The sequence below is a fragment of the Camelina sativa genome, chromosome 19, assembly GCF_000633955.1.
Source record: "Camelina sativa cultivar DH55 chromosome 19, Cs, whole genome shotgun sequence".
Lineage (NCBI taxonomy): Eukaryota > Viridiplantae > Streptophyta > Magnoliopsida > Brassicales > Brassicaceae > Camelina > Camelina sativa.
Genome location: NC_025703.1, coordinates 1,145,880 through 1,171,546, shown reverse-complemented (window position 1 = coordinate 1,171,546; position 25,667 = coordinate 1,145,880). Strand labels below are relative to the sequence as shown.

Genomic DNA, 25,667 nt, shown 5'->3' with positions numbered 1-25,667 from the left:
AAAAAAAAAAAAAAACAGAGTCACTGCAAAAGAGTAATTCAACAATTCAAGTTATATATATTTTTAACATTTAACCAGCAAGTTATTACCATGATTTTGAATGAAATTCTTACAATTTTCCTAGCGTATATATCCCAGTCGTTAAAGAAAGAATAAATATTTTTAACCATAAAAAGAAGAAAAACTCATGCTTTGGAACGTGTATAATAAATAAGGATATTTTTTCGTATCAACAAAACATTCCTTTTTATAAATTAATATCGTTTGGGACATAATGATATATAATAATTGGAGAAAGGAAACTACTTAATTTAGCGTTAGTTGTTTTGTAAATTTTTGAAGAAAACAAAGGTATATTTATCATTTATCTCATATATCGCAATTTTTAAGTCGTTGATGTTGAATTCAATATGCGTCCAAAAAATTTAACCGCAGAATGCTGCGTCTGCCGCTGCGTCATACCACAACTATCGACAGCGATCAAACGAACAGCTTAACTCGCGTCTATCGCAGTCACAGCTGCTTGCAGCGACCAAATGAACAGCACCGTTGTTGCCTAAGAAAGTGCAAAAACTACAAGTGGATAGACTTTCAAATTTTGTTTCTTTGGTTTGATCTCTGCTTCCATTTTGCTATGCATTAGTAATATCAGACAACGATTTTGGCGAAGATGATGCGTTCTCTGTTATCTCTACTTACTTTAAGAACAACAGCCATGTTCGCCATCACCTGGACCCATTTAATACGTTTATTACAAAGTCTTTGCAATTTATTATTCGTGATACCCCAGCTTTGCAGATTCACACTCATGTTAGTTTCTATCTTTTTGTTCAACAGTTTGCACACTTCTTATTGAGACGTCTGATAATCAAACTAACACCGCCTTTGTTTCTTAGGTTCCCATTATGATCCACTCGAAAAATGCGCATTGAATGGCAAATCTGGTGAAAATTTGATAAAGGCTGGAGAATGCACATATGACGAAGGTGGTTACTTCGTTGTTCATGGCGTTGAAAAGGTGATCATTGCTCAGGAGAAAATGGCCTCAAATCGTATATGAATCATGTGGCATAAGCCTTTTGAAATCTTGAACTCCCTTTAAGACAATTCTCATTTTTGTACTTTTTAACACTATTTCAAAATATGTTAAATTAATTTTTTAGGATTTTTGTTTTTTTTTTAGGTTTAGATTCTTTGTTTTACATTTAGTATATAGTTTTGAAGAGGTAGGTTTAGTATTGAAAGATTAGGGATTAAAATTTAGTCATTTGAAAATAGACAACTAACATGAGCTTATTTTTGTTTGGTAAAATAAAATTAGTGAGCGTATTTTTGCAAAATAGTATAGAATAAAAGGTACTTTTGTAAATGCATCTATATTATTTTGTAAAATTATATATAAATATCTTATCAGTCAATTATTAATCTTAAAAAATAAAATATTGTAAAATACTCATTCTATATAAAACAAATTAATTATTTCATAAAAATTTATTTCTTCAAATACACTTCCATTAATTAACTATCGTTAAAGCTTCTTTTTCTAATTAAAAATTAAATTTTTACGACAATTCTATAAACTATCTCATATTTCTCCTTTAACTACAAACACAACATAACTATTTAATTGGGCCTTGAACAAACTTAGTGGCCCATTAGACAAAACACAACACTTTGTTGACTTCCTTTTATTCTTGTCGTTGACCCCTCTCTATTCTTTCTTCTTTCTCTCCGTTGGCGACAGACAACACAATGATTCATCACTACCCGATTTGGTTTTGTGTCTTTTTAAAATTTTACCGGTTTATTCTGGTTGTTAAATTTTGATGTTCTTTTCGGTTTACATAAACAATCAAAAACAAAAACAAAAAATTACAAAATAAAAGTCGAAATTTAAGAGAATATACGTGGAAACTACGCCGGGAAATTAATCGGAATGAGTTCGGCGATCGACTCCGGCGCCGGGAACGAAGCAGAGGTACGATCCGAGAGAGGAAGCGAGGAAGCAGAGTTGGAGGATAGGTACGCAGAAGATAAAATTGAGCACGGTGGCGCGAGGAAGTCTCTCCGGGTTACAGGCAACATATTGCCCAGAGATCCGCCGATAGATTCACCGTCGTCTCCACCAATCGACTATTCAACACCATTTTTGTTTGTCTCAAAATTGCTCCCGGGATCGAGTTTTTATTTTTTTCTTCAAAATTGCAGAGAAATCAAAATCTTAAAATTTAGGAAAAATTTGCAAAGAGAACCCTGTATTTTTACGAAATATTCAAATAAGATCTAAACGTTTTCCTATATCAATTTATTCACTATCATAATAATAACTTAGTGCCTTAGACCAAGTTTATTGGTAGTCTCTAAGTAGGGGTTGTTAAATTTTATATGAATTAATTGTGTGTTTTTTTAAATATAAGAACACATAATTTTTTAGATAAAATTTTTTCTTTGGTAGGTTCTTATTTTGAGTCTCTTATTTTTGAAAATATTGTTTTTTAAAATTTAAAATTTTTAAATAGAATAGAAGTGGTATAAATGTGTAAACATTTAAGATTTAATAAAATTAGAAAATATTGCATTTTAATTAATTTTCAAACATACAAAACATAAAACATATTACAATAGAAATAGAATTCATAAATGGAGAAAATGATAACTACAAATAATAAAGATTAAATGGCGTCTCTCTGCAGAGGCAATTTTTTTCGCGATTCACCTTTCCGGCTTCACCGGTCTTCTTCTCCGACTAGGAGTGTCTTTCCGACCAACAAAAATGTTGCTTTCTTTTTGCGCGTTTCAGTTGGCGGTTGTACTCTATCGTTATGTAACGATAGTTATGTCTTCCCTGAAAATTCGGGTTTCAATCGCTACAAGAAACCGCCATGGCGATGTCTATTTAAACAATCCTTTTCTACACAATTTCCCAATCCTTTCCCCTCTGGTCTTATCCATCTTCCCCTAACCCTCACAATGAGTGATTATCTCCGAAAATCTGTTCAAGATCTCGATCTGGGTATAGATGATCTTCCAATACCTCTCCCACCGGAATTCTGTAAACGGGCTGCGAACATTAATCGCTTCTCTTTGGTGGTGACCCTTGTGAATCCCCGGAAGCAGAATCTTCGTGCACTCATACGCCAATTGCCTCGAGTCTGGGGATTTGTTGATGGTTGTGTTGGGCGGTTAATTGATGATGGTCGTGTTCAATTCCATTTCCAAACAGAAGAATATCTCAATCTGGTGCTTAACCGTGGACCTTGGTCATTCAAATGACTGGATGCTTACGACTCGTCGTTGGTATCCAAATATAACCGATGGAGAAATGAAGATAATCCCTTTATGGGTCCAAATCCAAGATATTCCGACACTCTATTTAACAAATGCTATGGTTAGATGGGTTGGGAATCGTTTAAGATTTGTTACTGAGGTTGACTATGATGAAAACACTAACCAAGTAGGAGCGGTTAGAGTTAGGATTGCCTGGAATATAGAGGATCCTCTCCGTTTTCAAAAAAAACTTCAATTCATTGTTGGTGAGAACACTATCGTTAAGTTTCGTAATGAGAGATTGAGGAACTTTTGTAGCAAATGTGGTTCTCTAAAACATGACATCAAGGAGTGTACTCTGAACTTTGATGATGATCTTCAAGGAGACTCGGGTGATAGTAGTGATGATGACAATCATTCGACTGGAGACAATAACATGCCGTCTATCGACCTTGCTACTCTTATACCGGGGATCCAGATGCCACCACCAACTGGTAACACGACTCAAACAGATAAGGGCTTCAGAGGTACATCAAGGGTGCCGTTTGTGTTTCCTGATGCGGATCTAAATGCAGAAAAGATACGCTACTTTCAGGCTAAACAGAAGACCAACGTTCGTGCTTCTAATTGTTACGAGAGTCTTTTTGAGGCATCTTCTGACAACGCCCTCTCTGAGTTTGTCTTCATGAAGCGCAAAAGACTATCTTTTGAGGACGCTTTCAACAAAGCAGAGGCAGCAAATGAATTGGCGGTCCTGAGCCAATTCAAGAAGAAGAGTAAGACTACAGATTCTTTTGGATCTTTCTCAGTCAACCAACGATTCGACGGAGGCGCGGGGGGCCCAGTACCCCCAGATGCAATATGAGAGTCCTCTCCTGGAATTGCCAAGGCATAGGTCCACCTTTAACACAATCACGACTCACTAGCCTATGTCGTATTACTAAGTGTGATATTCTCTTTCATATTGAAACTCTTAATCAGTGTGATGTATTATATAAACTTAAGAATGCTCTAGGATTTGCTAATATACTTATCCAGCCCCCTCATGGAAGGAGTGGAGGCTTAGCTTTGATGTGGAAACAGAATGTAGCACTCAGTCCAATTTCAATGGATGAGCGCCTCATTGATGTCTCTGTAAACATTAATAACATAAGCTTTTATTTGTCTTGTGTGTATGGTCACCCAGTTCAAAATGAAAGATATCTTCTTTGGGAGAGACTGGAAAATATATCCTACCATCGCCATGATCCTTGGCTACTCATAGGAGATTTTAATGAAATTCTTAACAACTCAGAAAAACTTGGTTGTCCAATCAGGCCTGATTGGACTTTCCGTGACTTCAATCACATGGTGACAAGTTGTGATTTCGAAGATATTCGACACAGAGGTGATAGGTTCTCTTCGGTAGGAGAAAGACATTCCCATACCGTTAAATGTTGTTTAGATAGAGCTTTTCAAAACGGTCCATGGGGAGCTGCTTTTCCTTATGCTGAAGTGGAATTCTTGGACTTTACAGGATCCGATCATAAACCACTACTAACAAATTTTAATATCGGATCCTCATATAGAAGACGAGCCTTCTTCTTTGATAAACGTTTATGCGACATTGATGGATTTAAAGAAGCGGTTAAACAAGGCTGGGACATACACACTCGAGAAGAGAATATCCCAATTTCGAGTCGAATTGCCTCTTGCAGGAAAGCAATGGCAATACTAAAACATGAAAATCAACTGAATTCCCAATCTCGAATAAAGGCTTTACAATCTCAACTTAATACAGCTATGGAAAGCTTAAATCCTTGTATTCGAAGGCATATCCCAACCTTACAAGATGAGCTCACAAAGGCATATTTGGATGAAGAGAAACATTGGCAGCAGCAAAGCAGAAATCAATGGATGTTGGAAGGAGATCGAAATACAAGTTTTTTTCAAGCCTGTGCTAATATACGATTCACGAAAAATCAAATAAACTCAATCCAGGATACAGATGGAAATATATTATATGGTAATAAAGCAATAGGAGCACATGCTCAAGATTTTTTTCATAATATATTTTCCACCAGTGGTCACCAAGTAACAAAAGATGTGCTCTGATTTTCAATCAAAAGTTACTTCGGATATGAATGTTGATCTTACTCGACCCTTCGATGCTCATGAAATCTATGAAGCAGTGTGTCAAATAGGTGAGGACAGAGCTCCTGGTCCTGATGGCATAACAGCGCGTTTTTATAGAACATGCTGGGATATAGTTGGTACGGATGTTGTAAAAGAAATACAACAATTCTTTGACACAGCATCAATGCCGCAACAATTGAACCATACCAATATATGTTTGATAGCAAAGATAGACAATCCAATCACATTTTCAGATTATCGACCTATAGCACTATGCAATGTTATGTATAAAATCATTTCAAAGTGCTTAGTATGTCGGCTTAAAAAACACTTGAATGGGATAATATCTGATGCACAAGCAGCTTTCATTTCGGGACGACTAATTCAAGATAATGTCATGTTAGCCCACGAAGTCATGCATTCTCTTAAAACCCGAAAGAGAGTGTCTAAATCGTATATGGCGGTCAAAACTGATGTTAGCAAAGCTTATGACCGTGTTGAATGGGACTTCCTGAGATCAACTCTTCAGCTCTTTGGTTTTAGCGAGAAATGGATAACATGGATCATGGCCACTGTAGAATCGGTGAGTTACTCGGTCATGATCAATGGTTCACCTTTTGGTCATATCAAACCAGAAAGAGGCATTAGACAAGGGGACCCCCTCTCCCCTTATCCTTTTATATTATGCTCAGACATACTAAGTCACCTTATACAATCAAGAGTAGCGGATAAGGATATCAAAGGTGTTAAAGTGGGAGATAATGCACCTAGAATAACTCACCTCCAATTTGCAGATGACTGCCTTTTCTTTTGCCATGCTAATGTGAAAAATTGTAGAGCATTGAAAGAAGTCTTTGATGTTTACGAATACTACTCCGGCCAACAAATCAACACGGCAAAATCCATGATAACTTTTGGTACACGCGTGTATGGTTCAACGCAAAACAGGTTAAAATCGATTCTAGATATCCCAAATCATGGAGGTGGAGGAAAATATTTGGGTTTACCGGAGCAGTTTGGCAAGAAAAAGAAAGAAATGTTTGAGTATATAATAACAAAAGTGAAACAGAGAACATCTAGTTGTAGTGCGAGGAAACTATCCCCAACAGGCAAAGAAATAATGCTCAAATCAGTTGCTTTAGCTATGCCTGTATATGCTATGTCTTGCTTAAAACTCTCTAAGGGTGTTATAACAGATATTGAATCTATACTTATGAAATATTGGTGGAAAAAAGATGCTCAGCAGAGAGGAATTCTCTGGATAGCTTGGAAAAAACTGTAATTCTCAAAAAAAGAGGGGGGGACTAGGCTTTCGGGATCTTGAAAAATTTAACGATGCTCTTCTAGCTAAACAAGCATGACGTCTAATTCAATATCCAAACTCATTGTTTGCACAAATAATAAAGGCTCGCTATTATAGAGACACAACGATGTTAGAAGCTTAACCAAGGAAAAATCAATCTTATGGCTGGTCATCTATTTTAGTTGGCATCTCTCTAATAACACAATCAAGTCATAAATAATGATAATGTTATCTCTAGACATCAAACTCTTGATAATACCAAAAACACCAATAATTGAAATGACGCTGATGTGTACAATTGATGTGCGAGTTTAAACCGGTTCAATTAGTTTATTGGCTAAAATAGTTGTAATCCCGGTTTACTCCGGTTAAAATTCGGTAACTAAAAATAACGAAAGAAGAGGTAACTAAAAAAATAATAACTCTGCAATGGAGGAATGCAGACTAGAGTGTCATCATCGTCTTTCATCTCGAGAGCTCTTTCATCGTCATCTAACCTCAATGAGCTTCGTCGAGTCCACGCCCTTGTGATCTCTCTCGGTCTTGACACCTCCGACTTCTTTTCCGGCAAGCTTATCGACAAGTACTCTCAATTTCGTGAACCTGCCTCTTCCCTCTCCGTTTTCCGGCGAGTTTCTCCGGCCAAAAATGTTTACATCTGGAATTCAATCATCAGAGCGTTCTGTAAGAACGGTTTGTTCCCTAAATCCCTCGAGTTTTACGGGAAACTCCGGGAATCCAAGGTCTCTCCTGATAAGTACACGTTTCCTTCGGTTATCAAAGCCTGCGCGGGATTGTTCGATGCAAATATGGGAGATTTGGTTTATGAACAGATTCTGGAGATGGGTTTCGAATCTGATTTGTATGTAGGCAATGCACTTGTGGATATGTTTGCTAGAATGGGATTGTTGGGTAGAGCACGACAAGTGTTCGATGAAATGCCTGTGAGAGATCTTGTGTCTTGGAACAGTTTGATTTCTGGGTATAGTTCCCATGGTTACTACGAGGAATCCTTGGATGTTTATAATGAGTTGAGGAAGTCTTGGATTGTGCCAGATTCCTTCACGGTTTCAAGTGTTTTGCCTGCCTTTGGGAATTTGATGGTTGTCAAACAAGGACAGGGACTTCATGGTTTTGCTCTCAAGTCAGGTGTTAACTCTGTTGTGGTGGTTAACAACGGACTACTTGCAATGTACTTGAAATTTAGCAGACCAACAGATGCAAGACGAGTTTTTGATGAGATGGTTGTTCGAGATTCCGTTAGTTACAATACTATAATCTGCGGGTATCTCAACTTAGAGGTGCATGAAGAATCTGTGAGGATTTTTTTGGAAAATTTGGATCAGTTCAATCCAGATATCTTAACAGCTAGTTCTGTTCTTCGTGCCTGTGGACACTTACGGGACTTGCGCTTAGCAAAGTACGTTCATGACCATGTGTTGAGAGCTGGCTTTGTGCTTGACACTACTGTTGAAAACATTTTAATTGATGTGTATGGAAAGTGTGGTGACATGACCACTGCAAGAGATGTTTTCAAAGGCTTGGAATGTAAGGATACTGTTTCGTGGAATTCGATAATCAGTGGATATATACAAAACGGGGATCTTTTGGAAGCCATGAGACTCTTTAAGTTGATGATGATGATGATCACGGAAGAGCAAGCGGATCACATCACTTACTTGATGCTTATATCTGTCTCCACGCGTCTAGCAGACTTGAAATTTGGGCAAGGGCTACACTCGAATGTGACAAAATGCGGAATTAATTTCGATCTTTCTGTTGGTAATGCGTTGATTGATATGTATGCAAAGTGCGGGGAAGTAGGAGATTCACTGAAGATATTCAATAGTATGGAAACTCGGGATACGGTGACATGGAACACGGTTATTTCAGCCTGTGTTCGTTTTGGGGATTTCGCAACCGGTTTGCAGGTTACTAGTCAGATGAGGAAGAGCAAAGTGGTGCCTGATATGGCTACTTTCTTAGTTACATTGCCTATGTGTGCTTCACTTGCTGCAAAACGACTAGGCAAGGAGATCCATTGTTGTCTGTTAAGGTTTGGATATGAATCTGAGTTGAGAATAGGGAATGCACTAATTGAAATGTACTCAAAATGTGGCTGTTTGGAGAGTTCCTTCAGAGTTTTTGAACGTATGAGTAGAAGAGATGTTGTAACATGGACAGGGATGATCTATGCATATGGAATGTATGGCGAGGGTGAGAAAGCTCTTGAAGCTTTTGTTGATATGGAAAAATCCGGTATTGTTCCCGATAGTGTTGTCTTCATTGCCATCATCTATGCTTGCAGCCACTCTGGTTTGGTAGAAGAAGGCTTGGCTGGCTTCGAGAAGATGAAAACTCACTACAAAATTGACCCTATGATGGAACATTATGCGTGTGTGGTTGATTTGCTGTCTCGGTCTCAGAAGATTTCGAAAGCCGAAGAATTTATCCAAGCAATGCCCATAAAACCTGATGCGAGCATATGGGCATCTCTGCTAAGAGCTTGTCGAACAAGTGGGGACATGGAAACCGCAGAAAGAGTGTCTAGGAGGATCATTGAACTGAATCCGGATGATCCAGGTTACTCGATTCTAGCATCAAACGCATATGCAGCGTTGAGAAAATGGGACAAAGTGAGCCTAATCCGCAAATCCTTGAATGATAAACTCATCAAGAAGAATCCGGGATATAGCTGGATCGAAATCTGTAAAAAAGTTCACGTGTTCCGTGCTGGAGATACTTCAGCACCTCAGTCGGAAGCCATCCATAAGTCACTAGAGATACTTTACAGTTTAATGGCTAGAGAAGGGTATGTACCCGATTCACGGGAAGTGTCGCAGAATCTACAGGAAGAAGAAGAGAAGAGACGTTTGATCTGTGGGCACAGTGAGAGACTAGCGATTGCGTTTGGACTGTTGAACACAGAACCAGGGACGCCGTTGCAAGTGATGAAAAACCTTCGTGTCTGTGGTGATTGTCATGAAGTCACAAAGCTGATATCAAAGATCGTGGGACGTGAGATATTAGTGCGGGATGCTAATCGGTTCCATCTCTTCAAAGACGGCACTTGTAGCTGCAAAGACCGGTGGTGAATAGTTTCTTTGATGTAATTCAGAGCATGGATTTGCTTTGCTGTTTCATTAAAATGTATCCTGATAAACCTACGCAATTTATTATCCTATACTGAAAGTGCAATCAACATATCCAGATGGAGAACCTCTTATATCTCTTGATCGAATAAAAAAAGATGGTAAATTTCCATTAGACTGTAAAAGTTGAATCAATATACAAAAACCAAAAAAACCAAACATGTTTTTGAAATGAAGATACATCAGAGCCAATCACATGTTCTGCATCATACACTTTGTTAATTTCGCACATCAATATGTTCTTCAACCATAAATATCAAAAGAGGTTTGGTTATAAACCTCCAAGGACACTGAAGATGCATTGACCAAATCGAGGTTTCCCGATTTGCACAACAGCACAAGAATATTTCAGACTGAAGCTTTTCTAGTCGCAGAGGTAGCTTCTTAGAGGCTTTCGAGCATCGTGATATCTTGAGGTAAAGTAAACTTACTTGTAGCCCCAAATACATTAGCCATCTGAAGCACAGCAGTTTGAACCGCAGGAGCAGTTGGTGCTAGCGATTCCGGGAGAGACGGAAAGCACTCTGGCTGGTTTTGTTTGTTATTGGAGATTGGAGTGTACAGTGCCAAGACTGCCCGGCAGAAAATGAATCTGCAGATAAGAGAGACAAAACCAACAATGTTCATGTTCCTAGTTCCTACACAATCTATATCCAAAAATGAACCGCCAATCTTATAATATTCCATATAATCAAGTTTGTTTTTTCATTGATACTGGAATTTTAGGAAATCTTGAAGGTGTATTAGAACTAGGAAGAGAAACATTTACCTTAGGAGTAGTCGTCTCAAGAAGGGATCTTTTAGTATCTGGGACCAAACGGGGTGCAGGGTATCTGATGTTGCCAATGTCAAAGCCCAATCGTTCATAGACGAGGACAGAAGCTTCTCCGCCTTAACAAAAATATCCTGACACATGACAGTAGTCAGCATGCAAACAAGAAAAAGAAGTACCAAACAAGGGATAAAGCTTTATCTCTACCTACCGTTTCCATATCAGAGCCGGAAATCCCACTTAACAAGCAAAAAGCTTGGACTGGTGCAGTGAGAAAAATGGTGAAAAGGCTACCACTAGGTTGACGAGAGAAATCAGCAGAGATTAGCGGAGGAGCATGTGATGGAGACAGAAGCAATGCTGCTGGTTCTCCTTTCTCAGCTCCACAAATATTCTTCACAGTTTAAGGAAGAAACATGAATGATTATGAAAATAAGTAAAAAAATGAATGCTATCATAAGAGAGATGGAGACATGTGTATCTAACCTTAAAAACTGTGCTGTGATCACTGTCAATGATTATGAAAAGAGGTTTCCTTGTGAATGGAACTAAATCAGAGGGATAGATGTAGCTTGATCCTGGGGGAAAGACAGTTCAACAATCCGACTTCAGAAAATAGCAAATTCTAGATAAACCATAGTTAAATTTTATGAATGTCTGGAAATTTCAGTGTAGTGTCCTTCTGCCCTCTAGAAGTTATACATGGCTAATTATTACTTGGTGTATGTGTATCCTCTCGCCTATTCTAATAGTATTAGATAAATGTTTACATGAAAGTTTCAAAAATTCGGGAATGGATACCTGTGAGCCCATGACTGCCAAAAGACAAACCACATGGGGTACTGACTGCGTCCTCACTGTTTTGCCTCAAAGACTGACCAGATGGCGTAATTTGAAGTGATGGGTCTCGCTCTTCTTTGATTATGTGAGAATCAAAGTCTCTCAAGATATTTTCCTCAACACTGGTTGCATTTCTACCACTCAAAGGAGATGATGAAATCTGCCCATTCTTGCCTGTATAGAAATGTAATTATTAAAAGCTAAGGAACTCAATATTCCAAAGAGAAGAAGCATAATACGAGACTTAAACTACACACATTACCAGAAGCAGACAGAAATAATAAAAGAATGCCATGAGAAGGAAGCTCCTCACAAATGGTGGCCAAAACCTACCAAGATAAAACAGAGTTCAGAGAATGAGGATGTTTCAGACATTTAGATAGACCAGCTAAAATTTGAATTCCACTTACAGCCAAGAAATGTGTTATGGATGGACGATATAGGACAGCTTTGCGAGGGTTAGGTGGCAAAGTAGGATCATTCATGCTCTGGGAGTTAATACGAGCAACTCCAACGGGAGCATTCTGACCCATTTTGGCACCAGTTGACTGATATAGTGAACCACTCGGTTCCCACTCTAAGCATTGAAGCATTCTAAAAGAATCGAGCGTGAGCTCTGAGTACTTGACCTAAAGGAAATCATACAGCAAGACTGCAGACGTTAGAGGGTAAGAATATTAAATAGGCATTAGGCGTTCAAACTAAACATGAACAAGTAAAACACTACCTCGTTATAGTAGTAACTGCTTAAGATTGCATCCGTCAACCTTAAAGACCTACTTGCACGAGGTGTACCAGCATCAAAATTAGGATCCAGCACAGGACTATATCTTAGAGGTCTGATGTTCATAAATGCAGTGTCAGATTTCAGAAATCTAACTATTTCCTGTGCCACCACCTTCCATTCTTTAAAGTCAGTTTCCTGATAACATGAAAAAAGATAGATAAAGAGAGGATCTCTAGTAAGGCAACCTAATTGTTTTAAAAAAAATTACACCTAGAAACAGTCTTAAGGCTCGGGGAAAGAGAGTAGTCAAGATGGAGAGAATAAGAGTTTACAGAACAAAACCTGGAATGTCCTCTTGCATTCATCAATCAACCGTTTAAACTGATCAACAAGTTGATGAACCATCTCACGGCGACCAAGGACCAAACACACCATAAGAAACCTTGCAAGAAACCGTAGCTGTTTGTTTGCAATATTAAGATCCTGAAACAAACCTTCTTTGAAGTACTCCCTAGTGAGTATTGCTTCGTAGAACACATAGGACTCAGACAAGTAACCCGCATCACTGGTACGCATATAATGTCCATAGTAAAGCTGAGCAATCCGAGATGCAATCTCTCCAATCTCCCATCTCTTAAGCCCAGCTTCAACTAGCTTCTGCCTATTCTCTTGCTGAAACTTCCATAATTGTGTGTATACTTTAAATACCTTGAAGAAATAGTTCTCATACCTAATCAACACAATGAACAACAATCCGAAATTTCAGAATCACATTCTCATTCTCCATACTGTTACTTTGATTCCTACCACAATCGAAACCTAGCAACTCACAAATCAACAGTTCTAATGGAATCGAGATTCTCAATTTCAGAGGTTTTGATCAACGGAATCGGGAAGAGAGGTACCTGGAGCGTTCATAGAAGGGCAAGTCTCTGATCTTGGAGAATTTCTTATCGGCTTTGTTAACGAGAGACCAGTAAACTTCACTCAGCGGGATATTATTACCGCTGCTGATTTGCTGCGACATCTCTCTGAGGTTCACTCACGACGAAGTCAGTCACTCTTTCTTCGTTGAGTGGACCGTTGATCGGCGGAGTGTGTTGGTCGTCGTCGTTGTCGCCGTCTTCTAGATCGACGAAATCGACTTTTTTGGATGACTAAAAAAATCAACCTTGTACCGAACGGTTAACCAACGAAATCGATATTGGTTTTTTAATCTGGGAGAACATTTGACTGAAAAATTAACAAAAAAACCACCTGAAGTCTTTGTGAGTGTAATTTATGACACATTTTGAGTTAATTTGATAAGACTATTTTGTAATTTTCGTAGTTTATAGGTTATCGTGGAAACAATAAGAAGTATGAGGGGCTTTTTAGAAATATTCCCTTTGTTTCGTGGAGGTTGAAATTGACTGTTTGTAGAGCTTTTTTTTTTTTTTTCTTCAAGATAGAATGAAATAAAAACAAAACAAAAAAAAAGACAAAAATCCGATGACCTTAAATTCGAGCTCGGGTCTTGTAGAGCTTAAACACCAGCACAACCATGGATGACAATCCAAGAAGTTCTGAATCAATCAAAAGGTATTATATTACTGCTTTTGCCTTTAAAGCGTTTGATTTTTGAAGCAGTGTTTGCTTCTTATATTTTAGTGGTGGTGACGTTTGTTCTCGATCTGTTTCTCTTTAGGCATGATGAGATTGGCAAAGAGACAACTGCTTCGAGGAAGCTAGAAGATAAGAATAATAATAATAATAATTCTAAGTTAATTCAAGATCCTGAGGAAATGGTAACTCATACTATAAATCATCTTTATCATTTCTATTTCTTGAATCCAAAATAATAATAAAAAAATGTAATCATACTAAAGAAGAAACTAAGCTTTGGAAAAATTTCAGGCACTTTATGCGAAAGTGAGATCACAAGAAGAGGAGATTCATAGTCTCCAGGAACAAATTGCTGCTGCTTGTTTGAAGGTGTGTATTTACATCATGCTCATATGAATCTTTCTAATGGATACTAATTATATGGAGAAATTGAAAGTTGAATCTTTTGATTACAGGATATGCAGCTGCTCAATGAGAAGTATGGGTTAGAGAGAAAATGTGCTGATCTTCGTGTGGTTTGTGCTTTTTCTTTGTGTTAATCTAATCTATCAAGATTGATTTCATCTTTGGTTTCTGTGTCTGAACAACAGTTTCTTATTCTTTTTAGGCGATTGATGAGAAACAAAATGAATCTGTCACCTCCGCGTTGAATGAATTGGCTCGTCGAAAAGGTGATCTTGAAGAAAATTTGAAGTTGGCACATGATTTAAAGGTGATTGGTTTGGCTTAAATTAAGTAGTATCCTCAGATCTTTGAATATCATTGTCTTTTACCCTTCCGTCTATACTTCTCTCACTTTCTAACTTTAGGTTACAGAAGACGAGAGGTATATATTCATGACGTCCTTACTTGGTTTATTAGCTGAGTATGGTGTTTGGCCTCGTGTTGCAAATGCTACCGCTATTTCCAGCGGCATAAAGGTATTTGCTTTCACTACATCTCTCTTCAGATTTATACACTAAAACAATCTCAACATATCTATCATATTTTCTTCGTATGCAGCACTTGCATGATCAGCTGCAATGGAAGACTAAAGCGTGCAATGTAAGCTCTCTATCCTGAAGTTTCTCAATTTCAGTGTATTTACACACATTTCCTTAGTATGTTGTTGTCTGCATATGTCCTTTAGCCTACTTAGACCTCTGCTAGAAATGTGAGTACTCTTCATGTTATCTTTTCGAACATGCTGTGACGAAATGTTAAATCACAGGATAGGATTAGAGAATTATCATCTGTTGTGGAAAATCAACCTGGAACAGAGTTTAATAGTAAAGACCACCATGATCCCAGAAATTCAAAAACTCAAGCTTCTTATGGATCCACGGTAGTCTCAGCAAGTAATTTGCTAAATTAATTTGTCATTTGCTCTTAAAAGACCTTTTTTAAAATTTGTGACATCTTCTCAGAAGAAATCTTACTTTCTGTGTTCATATACTACCCTTGATGCAGGATCGTGGTAATGATTACAGGAACAATGAACAATTTTTGCCACCAATGGACAATGTTACAAGAAACCCGTATCATAACCTTACGCCTGACACTGAAAGTTTGAGATTTAATAATCAGATTGGTGGTGGGTCTCAAGGAAATTTCCAGCAGCCGAAAAGGTACGGTATCATTTCTCAGTCCTCTTTAAGCCTTTCAGTTTTAAATCGATTAAGTTCTTTCCAAGTGAAAAAATGCCTGCTTCATTATACTCACTGGTAGGGAAAATTTTGGATATCCTCTAAGTAGTGTGGCGGGGAAGGAAATGATTCGAGAGAGAGAAGAAAAAGCTGAGAATTCTTCCATGTTTGATGCTTATAATGGGAATGAAGAGTTTGCTTCTCATGTTTATGAAGGTTGGAAAAATATTGCTTCGTTCTCTTAGAGCCTTGTGGCTATACGTTAGAAATCTTAATCTGACCTTTCTTTTGGAAACAGAGGGACCAGGAATCGATGGATTTCAGATTATTGGAGATGCAATACCTGGAGAGAAAGTTCTTGGTTGCGGGTTTCCAGTTCGAGGAACCACTCTCTGTATGTTTCAGGTAGAATTTTTGAACATGTTTTGGTTACAAGGCGCCTTTCAGAAAGAACTTGAAACTAATCAAAAAGATGATAAAATAATAAATGTCCTGCTTTGTATGTTTTCTTTTATGAATAGTGGGTTCGGCATCTTGAAGATGGCACAAGACAATACATTGAGGGTAAGATTTGATTTCTTTGTCTTGCTGACTTTTTTCAGCTATTTAAAAGTGGACTATGGTTTAAACATATACAGGAGCCACCCATCCAGAGTATATTGTAACCGCGGATGATGTAGATAAACTGATTGCTGTTGAGTGTATTCCAATGGATGATCAAGGTCGTCAGGTAAAATTCTGGGGTTTCTCGGGTATCTATAGCATGAATGACTCAGTTGTCTTAAAAAACAAAGGTTCTTCTGATTATGCAGGGAGAATTAGTGAGATTATTTGCTAATGATCAAAACAAGATTAGATGTGGTAATGTATCCAACTGAATCTAACCCTGCCTTTTGTAGATAGCGAAGAGGTCTATTACTGTATCTTCTTTGCTGAGAATGTCTTTTTTGCTTGTACAGATACAGAGATGCAAACAGAAATCGACACGTATATATCCCATGGTCAAGCAAGCTTTAATGTGAAGCTTCTGGTAAGTTTGAAGACCAGAGCTTGAATCCACTGTCCCAGGTTTAAGTTAGATGTGGATTTTAACAACCGTTTTATTCGTGGCTTGTTGTTTTGAAAGATGGATTCATCAGAGAGCTGGGAACCTGCAACGGTTATTTTGAAGAGATCTAGCTACCAGATAAAAACGAACAACGTAGAAGCTGTAGTGATCTCAGAGAAATACTCAAAGGAACTCCAGGTAAAAAGAAATCTTGACACTGATTTTAAGCTTTTCTCACATTCGTGTTCATAATCTTACACAAGGACTTATGTGTGTTTTTCATCAAAACAAAATGCAGATAAAAGTACCGTGTGGAGTGTCAACACAGTTTGTTCTAATAAGTTATGATGGATCTTCACATCCTATAAGCACACTCAATATCCGGTACATATAAACATTTATCTGCTAATAAAGTAAATTTTATTTCGATTTCAATGCATTTTGTTAATCTTACAAACTCACACGTAAGATAATGAACTTTTGCGTTATTACCAGCATGCGTGATACGCTAGTCTTGACGATGAGGATGCTTCAAAGCAAGGTATGCTTTGAGAATTACTGAAACTAACCTATTTAGATTACACGTATTTAGATATAAGAATAACTAATGATAGATAACTTCTGACTTGTGTAATATATAGTTGTAAATAACTATCTTATTTGATGAGGCAGGCACTGGACGAACGCAGAAAAGGACGAGTTTAATAAAGTTAGTGACTACAGAACAGATCCAACCTCGAGTCCTTCAAATCAAGTTTAATAAATTGGGTCTGCGATTTATATATATGTTTTTATAATTGAGTTATCCCTATAGTTTTTGTATTATTATTTTTTTTTTGTCGTTTAGGTCTTTGTTTTTTCTCAACAAATCTTATTGTAATAGACTGTAACATTCACTTTGTACTGAAGCTAAAAAGCGTCGGAATCTTCTCTGTTTTTCTTTTTTTTTTCCTTTTCCTCAAATAATAGATCGATTCTTTCCATTTAATATTCCTTTCTCCTTTTATGTTGCGTTCTATTTTTAAATTGGTTCTTCTACCAAATGAGATCAATTACGAGGTAATTTAAAAATTTACGAAGGGTTGCAAAAATAGTTATAAAAAGGGTTTCGTACTGTATACTACTAATTTCATTTGTTTTTTTTTTCGTCTTCTGGTGTAATTTGAATTTGTGGTAGAAAAGTTACGAGTTTATCATATACTACGAGAGAGCACAACCACTGACGACAGACCTATTAAGGGGAAAGGGAGTTCAATTGACCCCATAAATATTGAAATTAAGATTTTTTGTATAGAAATCTTAGTGTAATAGTTAGAATATATGGTAAATAATAGGGTTTGACATCTATGATCGAGGTAAAAATAATTTCTGAATATGCCAGTAAGCACAACTAATGAAAAAACAACTATTTTTATCAGTTAAGAAAATGTTTTTAAGTATTTCAGTCATTGCTGGTAAAAGCTAAAGAAGGAAATAAAGAAAAAGCAAAGGATTAGACACATGAATCACGAAAATATGTAGAGTTAATTCTAAAACATGAGATTTACAGTAATACACCAAACTTTAGCTAGTTGGCATAACATAGAAAAAAAGGGGGACAACTTTATGCATGTGCAAATAGATGTGTAATCAATCATTTGAATCAATAGTATATTAATTGGGTTTTACAGTTACTCTTTACAAGAGAATAGAGGATGATCATGTATCATCATTCAATCAACTTTAATAGTAATGATTTTGATCAGAGTAATTCACAGAATGACAGGATGACAACTTTACACTAGTTACAATATGATTTTCATTTTTATAATTATTTTCATACAATTATTATGTTCTATGAACTCTTTTTTCATTTATAGATACTACTATGTATATATTATGTTACTTTGTAAAGCGAGAATGGTTGGAGAGTTTCTATCAATCATCCATCCGTTGGATGACAACAACAAACGAAAATATTATTTAATAGAGTTTTCATATTCAATTGTAAAAATAATATAAGATATATAAATCATAGGACGAAGATGGAAAAAACGTATAACGAATGTTCAAGTTAAAATGAAATGAAATTATATGTGTTGCTAGATATGTGTACGTACGTAAGCGTAGTCAGTAGTATAACACATGTAAATTGAATTTGGTTTGTATTACTGACCACAAATTGCTTTTTTCTTTTTTTTTTTATAGATACGTGAGTAAATTTGTCATCCACGTGGCCCCATGTTATAGTATTCCCACCTTTGTCAACACTTCACCAAACCATTTTTATGCCTTGATAGTTGATATAGACTCTTTTAAAAAATTTTGTCAACACTTAAAACACTATTACTATTACTTTCTTGTTACTCAAAAATACTAACCATAATAATTCACAACTCAAAAAAGAAAAAAAGAAAAGAAAATGGAAGCATAATTAAAGAGACGAATAAAGCAAATTCTACACCTTTAGTTATACTAAAAAAAAAAAAATTGTTAAAGAAGAACAATCACAAATTAAACAATATCATTCAATTAAGTATCATAACCATCATACAAAAAGCTTTCATGAACATAAGTTTAATAAATGATCTCCTTATTAATTACTAAATTAACTCTAACAAAAACAAAAGAGACACTTACCAGACAAGCCAGACCCCAAAGATAGAGAAGAGAGGTATAGTAAACTTCACCTCCTTCATCTTCTTCTTCTTCCTCTCTCTCTCTCTCTCTCTATCTCTCCTGAACAATGGGTACAACAGGAAACCCTAATCCATGGGGTACATACGATTCATACAGAGACTGTTCACAAGGAGTATGCAGTGTCTATTGCCCTCAATGGTGTTACGTCATCTTCCCTCCTCCTCCTTCTTTCTACCTCGACGACGAAGACGACTCTTCCTCCTCTGATTTCTCACCTCTCCTCATCGCTCTTATCGGCATCCTCGCTAGCGCCTTCATCCTCGTCAGCTACTACACTCTCATCTCCAAATACTGCCACCGCCGCCGCCAAAACTCCTCCTCCTCCTCAGCCGCAGCTATCAACACAGAGCACGGAAGAATCTCATCCGATTACACCACGTGGCAAGAAGCCACGAATCCGAATCCAGCGATTGGCGACGGACTCGACGAGTCTCTGATTAAATCGATTACGGTTTACAAATACAAAAAGATTGACGGATTCGTCGAATCTTCAGATTGCTCTGTTTGTTTAAGCGAGTTCCAAGAGAACGAGAGCTTGAGACTTTTACCTAAATGCAACCACGCCTTCCACGTCCCTTGTATCGACACTTGGTTGAAATCTCACTCTAATTGCCCTCTCTGCCGCGCTTTCATCTCCGGCGCTGAGATCGTCGTCGTGACAGATCAACCGATCGACGTAGAGAACAATACGGATGATGATCCCGTCGTCGTTGTAAACTTAGATCTGGAAAATTCCAGATCTCGGAATGAGACGGTTGGTGGTGGTAACGGCGGATCGACGCCGAAACCGCCGGAGATGCGGGAATCTAGAGACGGAGGAGATGAGGATGTGAGTCGGAGATCGAACTCAGGCGCCGCCGTGGTGTCGATCGCTGATATATTGAGGGAGATTGAAGACGAGGAGGAATCGGCGGGTGTGGGAACTTCTCGGCGGGTGGAAGAAGGGGAAGAAGGAGAGAAGACGCCTCCGCCGTCGGGGTCGACGACGAATCAAACGAACGGGATTTCGAATTTTCTTGTGAGGAGTTCAATGGCGGCGATGAAACGATCTGTTTACGATAGAGCCAAAAATTACCGTTTACCAAATTAAAGTTAAAAAAAAAAGATTAAAATTAGGGAATTTGAGTTTTTTTTTTTTTTTTAATAATTTGTAAAAGGGAATTGTAAAATCAAAAGAGTTTTGAATTTACCGCCCATATATTCTTAATTATTTATTTTTGTTTTTTTAATGTTACCACCACTATACATACCTAGAAAGTAGAAAATACCAGTTTTGGTAAGTTTAGATTAACAATGACATCATGATGCACTTTACGACATCATTACTGTATACTAATTACAATTATTAAGCTTGAATTATGCAATACGATTTTGCTACAAGGGATTTGATTTGATGACATTAGATGCAGAGTGTCTAATTGATTATTCACGAGATCCTAAATTTCATGATGCGAGAGAATGAAATAAGTAAAGTAGAGATTAATCTATGCCTAAAACGAGTTTTTGATTATTGAGATTGTGAGATCATTGAGATGTAACACAAATCTTGTAATTATAGACAGAATAAATATAATTTCGTAATTTTCCAATTACTCCTGAAATCAAGGATTCGTTTATACCTCACTCTACTACTATATATAATTAATCCTCTTTGATATCACCTTAAACAGAAGTTCAAAAGTAAAAAAAATCATACTAAACACTCATAAAACTTATTTTTTTTCTTTTTTTCTCCGCAGTGGCTCAGAAAAACGCAATTCTTTTAGCTATTATGTTCTTTGCCTTGATGATCATGTCTTCATCGGCTGATCTTATATCACCTTCAAGCAACGAAGAAGACAAGGCGATGGTAACAAAAGAAGAAGATCCACAAGCGTTCCATGCAAAAGAATGTGTCGATGCGATCAAGAGTGTGCAAGGTTGTTTCGAAACAGTTGGAGATATATTCAAAGGGAAATTTCGTGACATGAAGTTGTTGCAAAACGCTTGATGGGCTTTCTAATAACTGCTGGCCCTCTATGTTTCCCGGGAAACTCTACCTTCGTATGACGATCAAACTAGCATGTCTTTTTACTGATATGAATAAAACCTTTTCCAATAGTCACTTTTAACTTTAGTCATATATACTGGTTATTTGTTAGAGAGAATAAGATGTGATCAATCATGTCATGATGTAATCTTTTTGGTGTTTAATTGTTTAGATCAATAAAAGACACTCGTTTTTTTTTTAGTTTTTTGAATCATCATGTACTATGCAGCGGTTAAAATACATTCTTACGATAATTTGGTCAGAATAATTAATCTCATACACAACATATACACGCGACACGCTGACACGAGTATATTTATTCACCGTTACAAAAATTATTTTTTTATTGTCGTGGTAAATCATGCGTTTTTTGAAATTTTCTTAAGTGAATTGACTAAGATCAGACTCATCAATACCCGTGTTTTTGGACATCGTACATTGGGGTAAAGCTTGAAATTGATCTCCCTTCATAAACACCGTCATGGTTTCTCATCTATGCACGTATATTCTTGATTTATTGGTTAACACATGCATACTGTAAACGCTATTTAAATGTCAAACTAAGGAAATTTTTATTTCAATGTAATGTTTACACATAGTTCGACATTTAGACCATCTACACTGGTAAATTCTCTTACCAATACTCTCATTAAAATAAAATAAAAATGAACGAGAGAAAAGGAAAAAAAGGAGAAACTTTTCTTCCCATAGTAATCTGAGAAACGGGTTCTCATGACAAATAAGACAGGTGTTATTTGTTCATTGAAACAACAATTAAAAAAAATAATAATAATAATAATTTGTGAAAAAAATATTTTTTTTTATCTTTTAGAGAAATGTTGGGCAGTTACTCCAATAATGATGCCCTTAGAATAAGAAAAATATATCCAAGTTAATAAATTTTAACAATTAGTCACTGATCATACGTACGTTTATCAAGTTAATATTGGTAAGCCTAGCTAGCTATATATATATATCAGTATATCACCATAATGACATCATGCTTGCACTAATTCTTTAGACTTAAATGACATATCCTATGATTTTGCTATTTTTTAGGGATTTGGTGACTATATATATTTGCATAATGTGAGACGACAGAATAAGTAAACAAAACGACTACAAAACAATAACCAATAAGCATGATGCGTATTTTGGTTTACTTAACAATTTTATTCGGGGTGCTTACTTAGTTAACTTGACGTGATACCAATTTAAAGGACATTAAGCATGCATGAGGCGTATTTTCTGATTTGCTGTTTACTTGTAAAACTCTATCTCTTCAATTTTCAAACACTATAAACACATTTATCAAATCTAGCGTATACAATGTGTTGTGTATTCATCATAAACCCACGATCGTCTCAAACCTTCGAAACAGGTCATGGCCGAGACGAAAGAAGGCTCAAGATCGTCATATCCTATCAAAACCGTCGTCGTTTTGGTCCAAGAGAATCGTTCTTTCGACCACACACTCGGCTGGTTCAAAGAGCTAAACCGAGAAATCGGCGGAGTCATCAAATCAGACCAGAAATTTAACCCGGTTTTGTCCTCAGACCTAAACTCCTCTCACATTGTCGTCTTCGACGACCAGTCTCAGTACGTTGACCCGAATCCAGGTCACTCCATTCGTGATATCTACGAACAAGTGTTCGGTAAGCCATGGGATTCGGTTCACCCTGATCCAAACCCGGGTCCAGCTACAATGTCCGGATTTGCCCAAAACGCCGAGCGAAAGATGAAAGGGATGTCCTCCGCGGTTATGAACGGATTTAAACCGGACGCTTTGCCGGTTTACAAGGATTTGGTTCAAAATTACGCCATATGTGATAAGTAAGCCGGTTCATCTGTCTAAATCGGTTTACAGTAAACTAGTTTAATCCAACTAATTAGAACCTCTAATTTGGTTGTCTGGCCAAAATCCCGGTTTATAGCAAAATTTGATGCTCGTCTTGTGTTGGATAGGTGGTTCGCGTCAGTTCCAGGTGCGACCCAGCCAAACCGATTGTTTGTCCATTCGGCAACATCACACGGAACAACATGCAATGACAGGAAATTACTAATTGAAGGGTTTCCACAAAAGACAATATTCGAGTCGCTCGATGAAGCTGGTTTCACCTTTGGCATTTATTACCAGTGTTTCCCTACTACTCTATTTTACAGGTATTATTATCTACCGTAACCAAAGATTTTAGTATTTTTTTACGTATCTATTTTTATAAGTATTGTGTGTGTGTGCGTGTGTTTTTCAGGAATATGAGAAAACTCAAGTATTTGACACATTTCCACGACTACGGACTAAAATTCAAGAAAGATTGTAAAGAAGGGAAGCTACCAAACTACGTTGTGGTTGAACAACGTTGGTATGATCTATTGTCGAATCCAGCTAACGACGACCATCCGTCACATGACGTCTCTCAAGGACAAAAGCTCGTTAAAGAGGTTTACGAGGCCTTGAGATCGAGTCCTCAATGGAACGAGATTTTATTCATTATAACATATGACGAACATGGTGGGTTTTACGACCATGTCCCTACTCCGGTTGACGGAGTTCCTAATCCGGATGGTTTCTTGGGATCACCACCGTATAACTTTGAGTTTAATCGTCTCGGAGTTAGGGTTCCGACTTTCTTCATATCTCCTTGGATTGAGCCGGGGACTGGTATATAATTAATTATTAGTCATAGGCATTAATGTTTAAAAGTAAATAACAATTTGAGTACAATGTGTAGTTATCCATGGACCAAACGGACCGTTCCCAATGTCACAGTACGAGCATTCATCAATTCCCGCAACGGTCAAGAAGATTTTTAATCTCAAAGATTTCTTGACAAAGAGAGATTCATGGGCTGGCACTTTTGAATCTGTTATTACTAGAGATTCACCAAGACAAGATTGCCCTGGTAAATTACTTTTTGTTCATTCTAATATTTAAATTCTATTAAAATTTTATTATTATTTCGAATGAAACTTCATCAATTTTTAAAATAGAGACATTGTCAAATCCGATCAAAATGAGAGGGACGGTAGCAAAACAAAATGCAGAACTAAGCGACTTTCAAGAAGAGCTTGTAATAGTTGCTGTGGGACTAAAAGGAGACTACAAAAACGAAGAACTGATCCACAAGCTATGCAAACAAACTTGTATTGCAGATGCTTGTAAATATGTTACGAACGCCTTTGAGAAGTTTTTACAAGAATCAAGAAAGGCAAGAGAGAGAGGATGTGATGAAAACAACATCGTTTATTGCGTGGATGATGATGCCAATCATCATGTTGTGAAACTCCCAAGCCAGATTAAAACCTGATTATTCTTTTATAATAAGTGATTCTCTTGCTTCGTTTTGTCATGATTAATAGAGTATTATGTATTTTCATTTAGAAAATAAAAGTGTTGTGTGTGTAGTGTAAATAATAGTTAAGGTCTATCAAATGACCTCATATAGAATTTAAAAAAAAAAAAAAATCTATTGAATGTAAATGCTGACGTAGAAAGAACTAAATTGCGGAGGTAAGACTTATAAGTTATAATAATGATGGTTGGAGTTGCCAAGATAACGATATAGAGACAACTTAGGCAAGCATTTATACTCCTTTCCTTGTGTGGTACGCCACAAAATTGATCGAGTATAAGTTACTCCACTACTCGATGGTCGGGTAATAAATGGGACACAGCTATCTAATTTTACGACCAAAATCGTGTTAGGAAATTTAAAGATTTGTCGTAGCACAAATAAGAATACACAATCACAAGCAGAAATACAATTGTACACTCAATAATTTATATTCCACCTAGATCCAAAGATCATACGATCGAATTCATCTTTCTTTCTTTTTTTTTTTGCATTTTTTTCTGTCCCTAAGACCACGAGTTATATATTGATTTTATGAAAAGGTATCTCGTGGAGGAATATGCACTATTAATACTAATTTAAATCAAAACAATACGTATTGTCTTTGATTAATTTATCGTTTATTCGCATATTCTCGTTTATATTCTTTGCCGTACCGTGTGTTCTTATTTTTCTTGACAATTTTCTTCTCATTCATTTATGTTTAAAAGTTACAAGTAACAGAAGTGTCATAGTAATTTAGCTGCGATGAAAATGACACTTACACACACAAATTATATAACTAATATAGTAACACAACACTACGATAAAATTCTATGAATTCAAAACATGAATTAATTAGAACTAAATAGATGGAATCAAAAAGTGAGAAAAAAGTAATGAATTTATTGACACAAACCAATTTTAACATGCACAAATAGTTAAAATAAATGTTGTCGTAAGAAATATCAACCTTGCCAGAAATGATAAATTTCCAGCTTATGGGTACTTGTAGTTGTATCAATTACTACTATTTTACCAAAACTGCTAATAATTTTATTTCCCTCCAACTTTATTTGGAATAGTTGATTAGTTATACCAATTCAGTGGATAACATATAACTCATGACGTGGGTACGTGGTTTGTTGTTTACGTCTACAAACTAGTTCTTCA

General features: G+C 36.7%; 5 protein-coding genes across 8 annotated transcripts; 4 read left to right on the top strand and 1 right to left on the bottom strand.

Annotated features, from left to right (window-relative positions):
* LOC104767314 (pentatricopeptide repeat-containing protein At3g03580-like) lies at positions 7,123-9,952 on the top strand. The gene has a single exon (XM_010491356.1). The coding sequence runs from the start codon at positions 7,123-7,125 to the stop codon at positions 9,778-9,780; it is 2,658 nt and encodes an 885-aa protein (XP_010489658.1). The 3' UTR covers positions 9,781-9,952.
* LOC104763982 (protein SCAI) lies at positions 9,927-13,371 on the bottom strand. The gene is made up of 10 exons (XM_010487399.2): positions 13,082-13,371; positions 12,519-12,906; positions 12,177-12,371; positions 11,860-12,078; positions 11,712-11,778; positions 11,411-11,623; positions 11,096-11,187; positions 10,821-11,003; positions 10,607-10,743; positions 9,927-10,429 (listed from the first exon to the last, which is right to left on the bottom strand). Exons 1-10 carry the CDS (start codon positions 13,201-13,203, stop codon positions 10,222-10,224), a joined length of 1,824 nt encoding a protein of 607 aa, XP_010485701.1. The 5' UTR covers positions 13,204-13,371; the 3' UTR covers positions 9,927-10,221.
* Positions 13,627-17,397, top strand: LOC104763980. Of its 4 annotated transcripts, none has more exons than XM_010487397.2 (19): positions 13,627-13,757; positions 13,864-13,963; positions 14,073-14,150; positions 14,237-14,296; positions 14,389-14,493; positions 14,591-14,701; positions 14,784-14,825; positions 14,992-15,105; positions 15,231-15,388; positions 15,516-15,622; positions 15,705-15,811; positions 15,928-15,970; positions 16,045-16,136; positions 16,219-16,267; positions 16,366-16,436; positions 16,533-16,652; positions 16,753-16,838; positions 16,950-16,995; positions 17,127-17,397. In XM_010487397.2, the coding sequence occupies exons 1-19, from the start codon at positions 13,720-13,722 to the stop codon at positions 17,157-17,159; spliced, it is 1,560 nt and encodes a 519-aa protein (XP_010485699.1). In that variant the 5' UTR covers positions 13,627-13,719; the 3' UTR covers positions 17,160-17,397. The 4 variants fall into 4 exon arrangements, with proteins under 4 accessions (XP_010485699.1, XP_010485697.1, XP_010485696.1 ...); XM_010487395.2 differs by having other exon boundaries at positions 15,513-15,622; XM_010487394.2 differs by having other exon boundaries at positions 15,489-15,622.
* Positions 18,951-20,237, top strand: LOC104763979 (RING-H2 finger protein ATL51-like). Its single transcript, XM_010487393.2, has one exon. The coding sequence runs from the start codon at positions 19,180-19,182 to the stop codon at positions 20,221-20,223; it is 1,044 nt and encodes a 347-aa protein (XP_010485695.1). The 5' UTR covers positions 18,951-19,179; the 3' UTR covers positions 20,224-20,237.
* On the top strand, positions 22,494-24,579 carry LOC104763977 (non-specific phospholipase C5). The gene is made up of 5 exons (XM_010487392.1): positions 22,494-22,995; positions 23,128-23,325; positions 23,415-23,824; positions 23,895-24,065; positions 24,154-24,579. Exons 1-5 carry the CDS (start codon positions 22,547-22,549, stop codon positions 24,468-24,470), a joined length of 1,545 nt encoding a protein of 514 aa, XP_010485694.1. The 5' UTR covers positions 22,494-22,546; the 3' UTR covers positions 24,471-24,579.

Bases quoted from the DNA above. Each gene is read 5' to 3' on its own strand.
- LOC104767314 (XM_010491356.1), top strand. From the start codon at position 7,123: ATGCAGACTAGAGTGTCATCATCGTCTTTCATCTCGAGAGCTCTTTCA.
- LOC104763982 (XM_010487399.2), bottom strand. From the start codon at position 13,203: ATGTCGCAGCAAATCAGCAGCGGTAATAATATCCCGCTGAGTGAAGTT. The intron at 12,372-12,518 runs GTTTTGTTCTGT...TCATGTTATCAG, and splicing joins AATGCAAGAGGACATTCCAG to GAAACTGACTTTAAAGAATG. The intron at 11,624-11,711 runs GTAATGTGTGTA...ATTTCTATACAG, and splicing joins ATTATTTCTGTCTGCTTCTG to GCAAGAATGGGCAGATTTCA.
- LOC104763980 (XM_010487394.2), top strand. From the start codon at position 13,720: ATGGATGACAATCCAAGAAGTTCTGAATCAATCAAAAG. The intron at 14,702-14,783 runs GTATTTGCTTTC...CTTCGTATGCAG, and splicing joins CTATTTCCAGCGGCATAAAG to CACTTGCATGATCAGCTGCA. The intron at 16,839-16,949 runs GTACATATAAAC...CGTTATTACCAG, and splicing joins ATAAGCACACTCAATATCCG to CATGCGTGATACGCTAGTCT.
- LOC104763979 (XM_010487393.2), top strand. From the start codon at position 19,180: ATGGGTACAACAGGAAACCCTAATCCATGGGGTACATACGATTCATAC.
- LOC104763977 (XM_010487392.1), top strand. From the start codon at position 22,547: ATGGCCGAGACGAAAGAAGGCTCAAGATCGTCATATCCTATCAAAACC. The intron at 23,825-23,894 runs GTATATAATTAA...TACAATGTGTAG, and splicing joins TTGGATTGAGCCGGGGACTG to TTATCCATGGACCAAACGGA. The intron at 24,066-24,153 runs GTAAATTACTTT...TTTTTAAAATAG, and splicing joins ACCAAGACAAGATTGCCCTG to AGACATTGTCAAATCCGATC.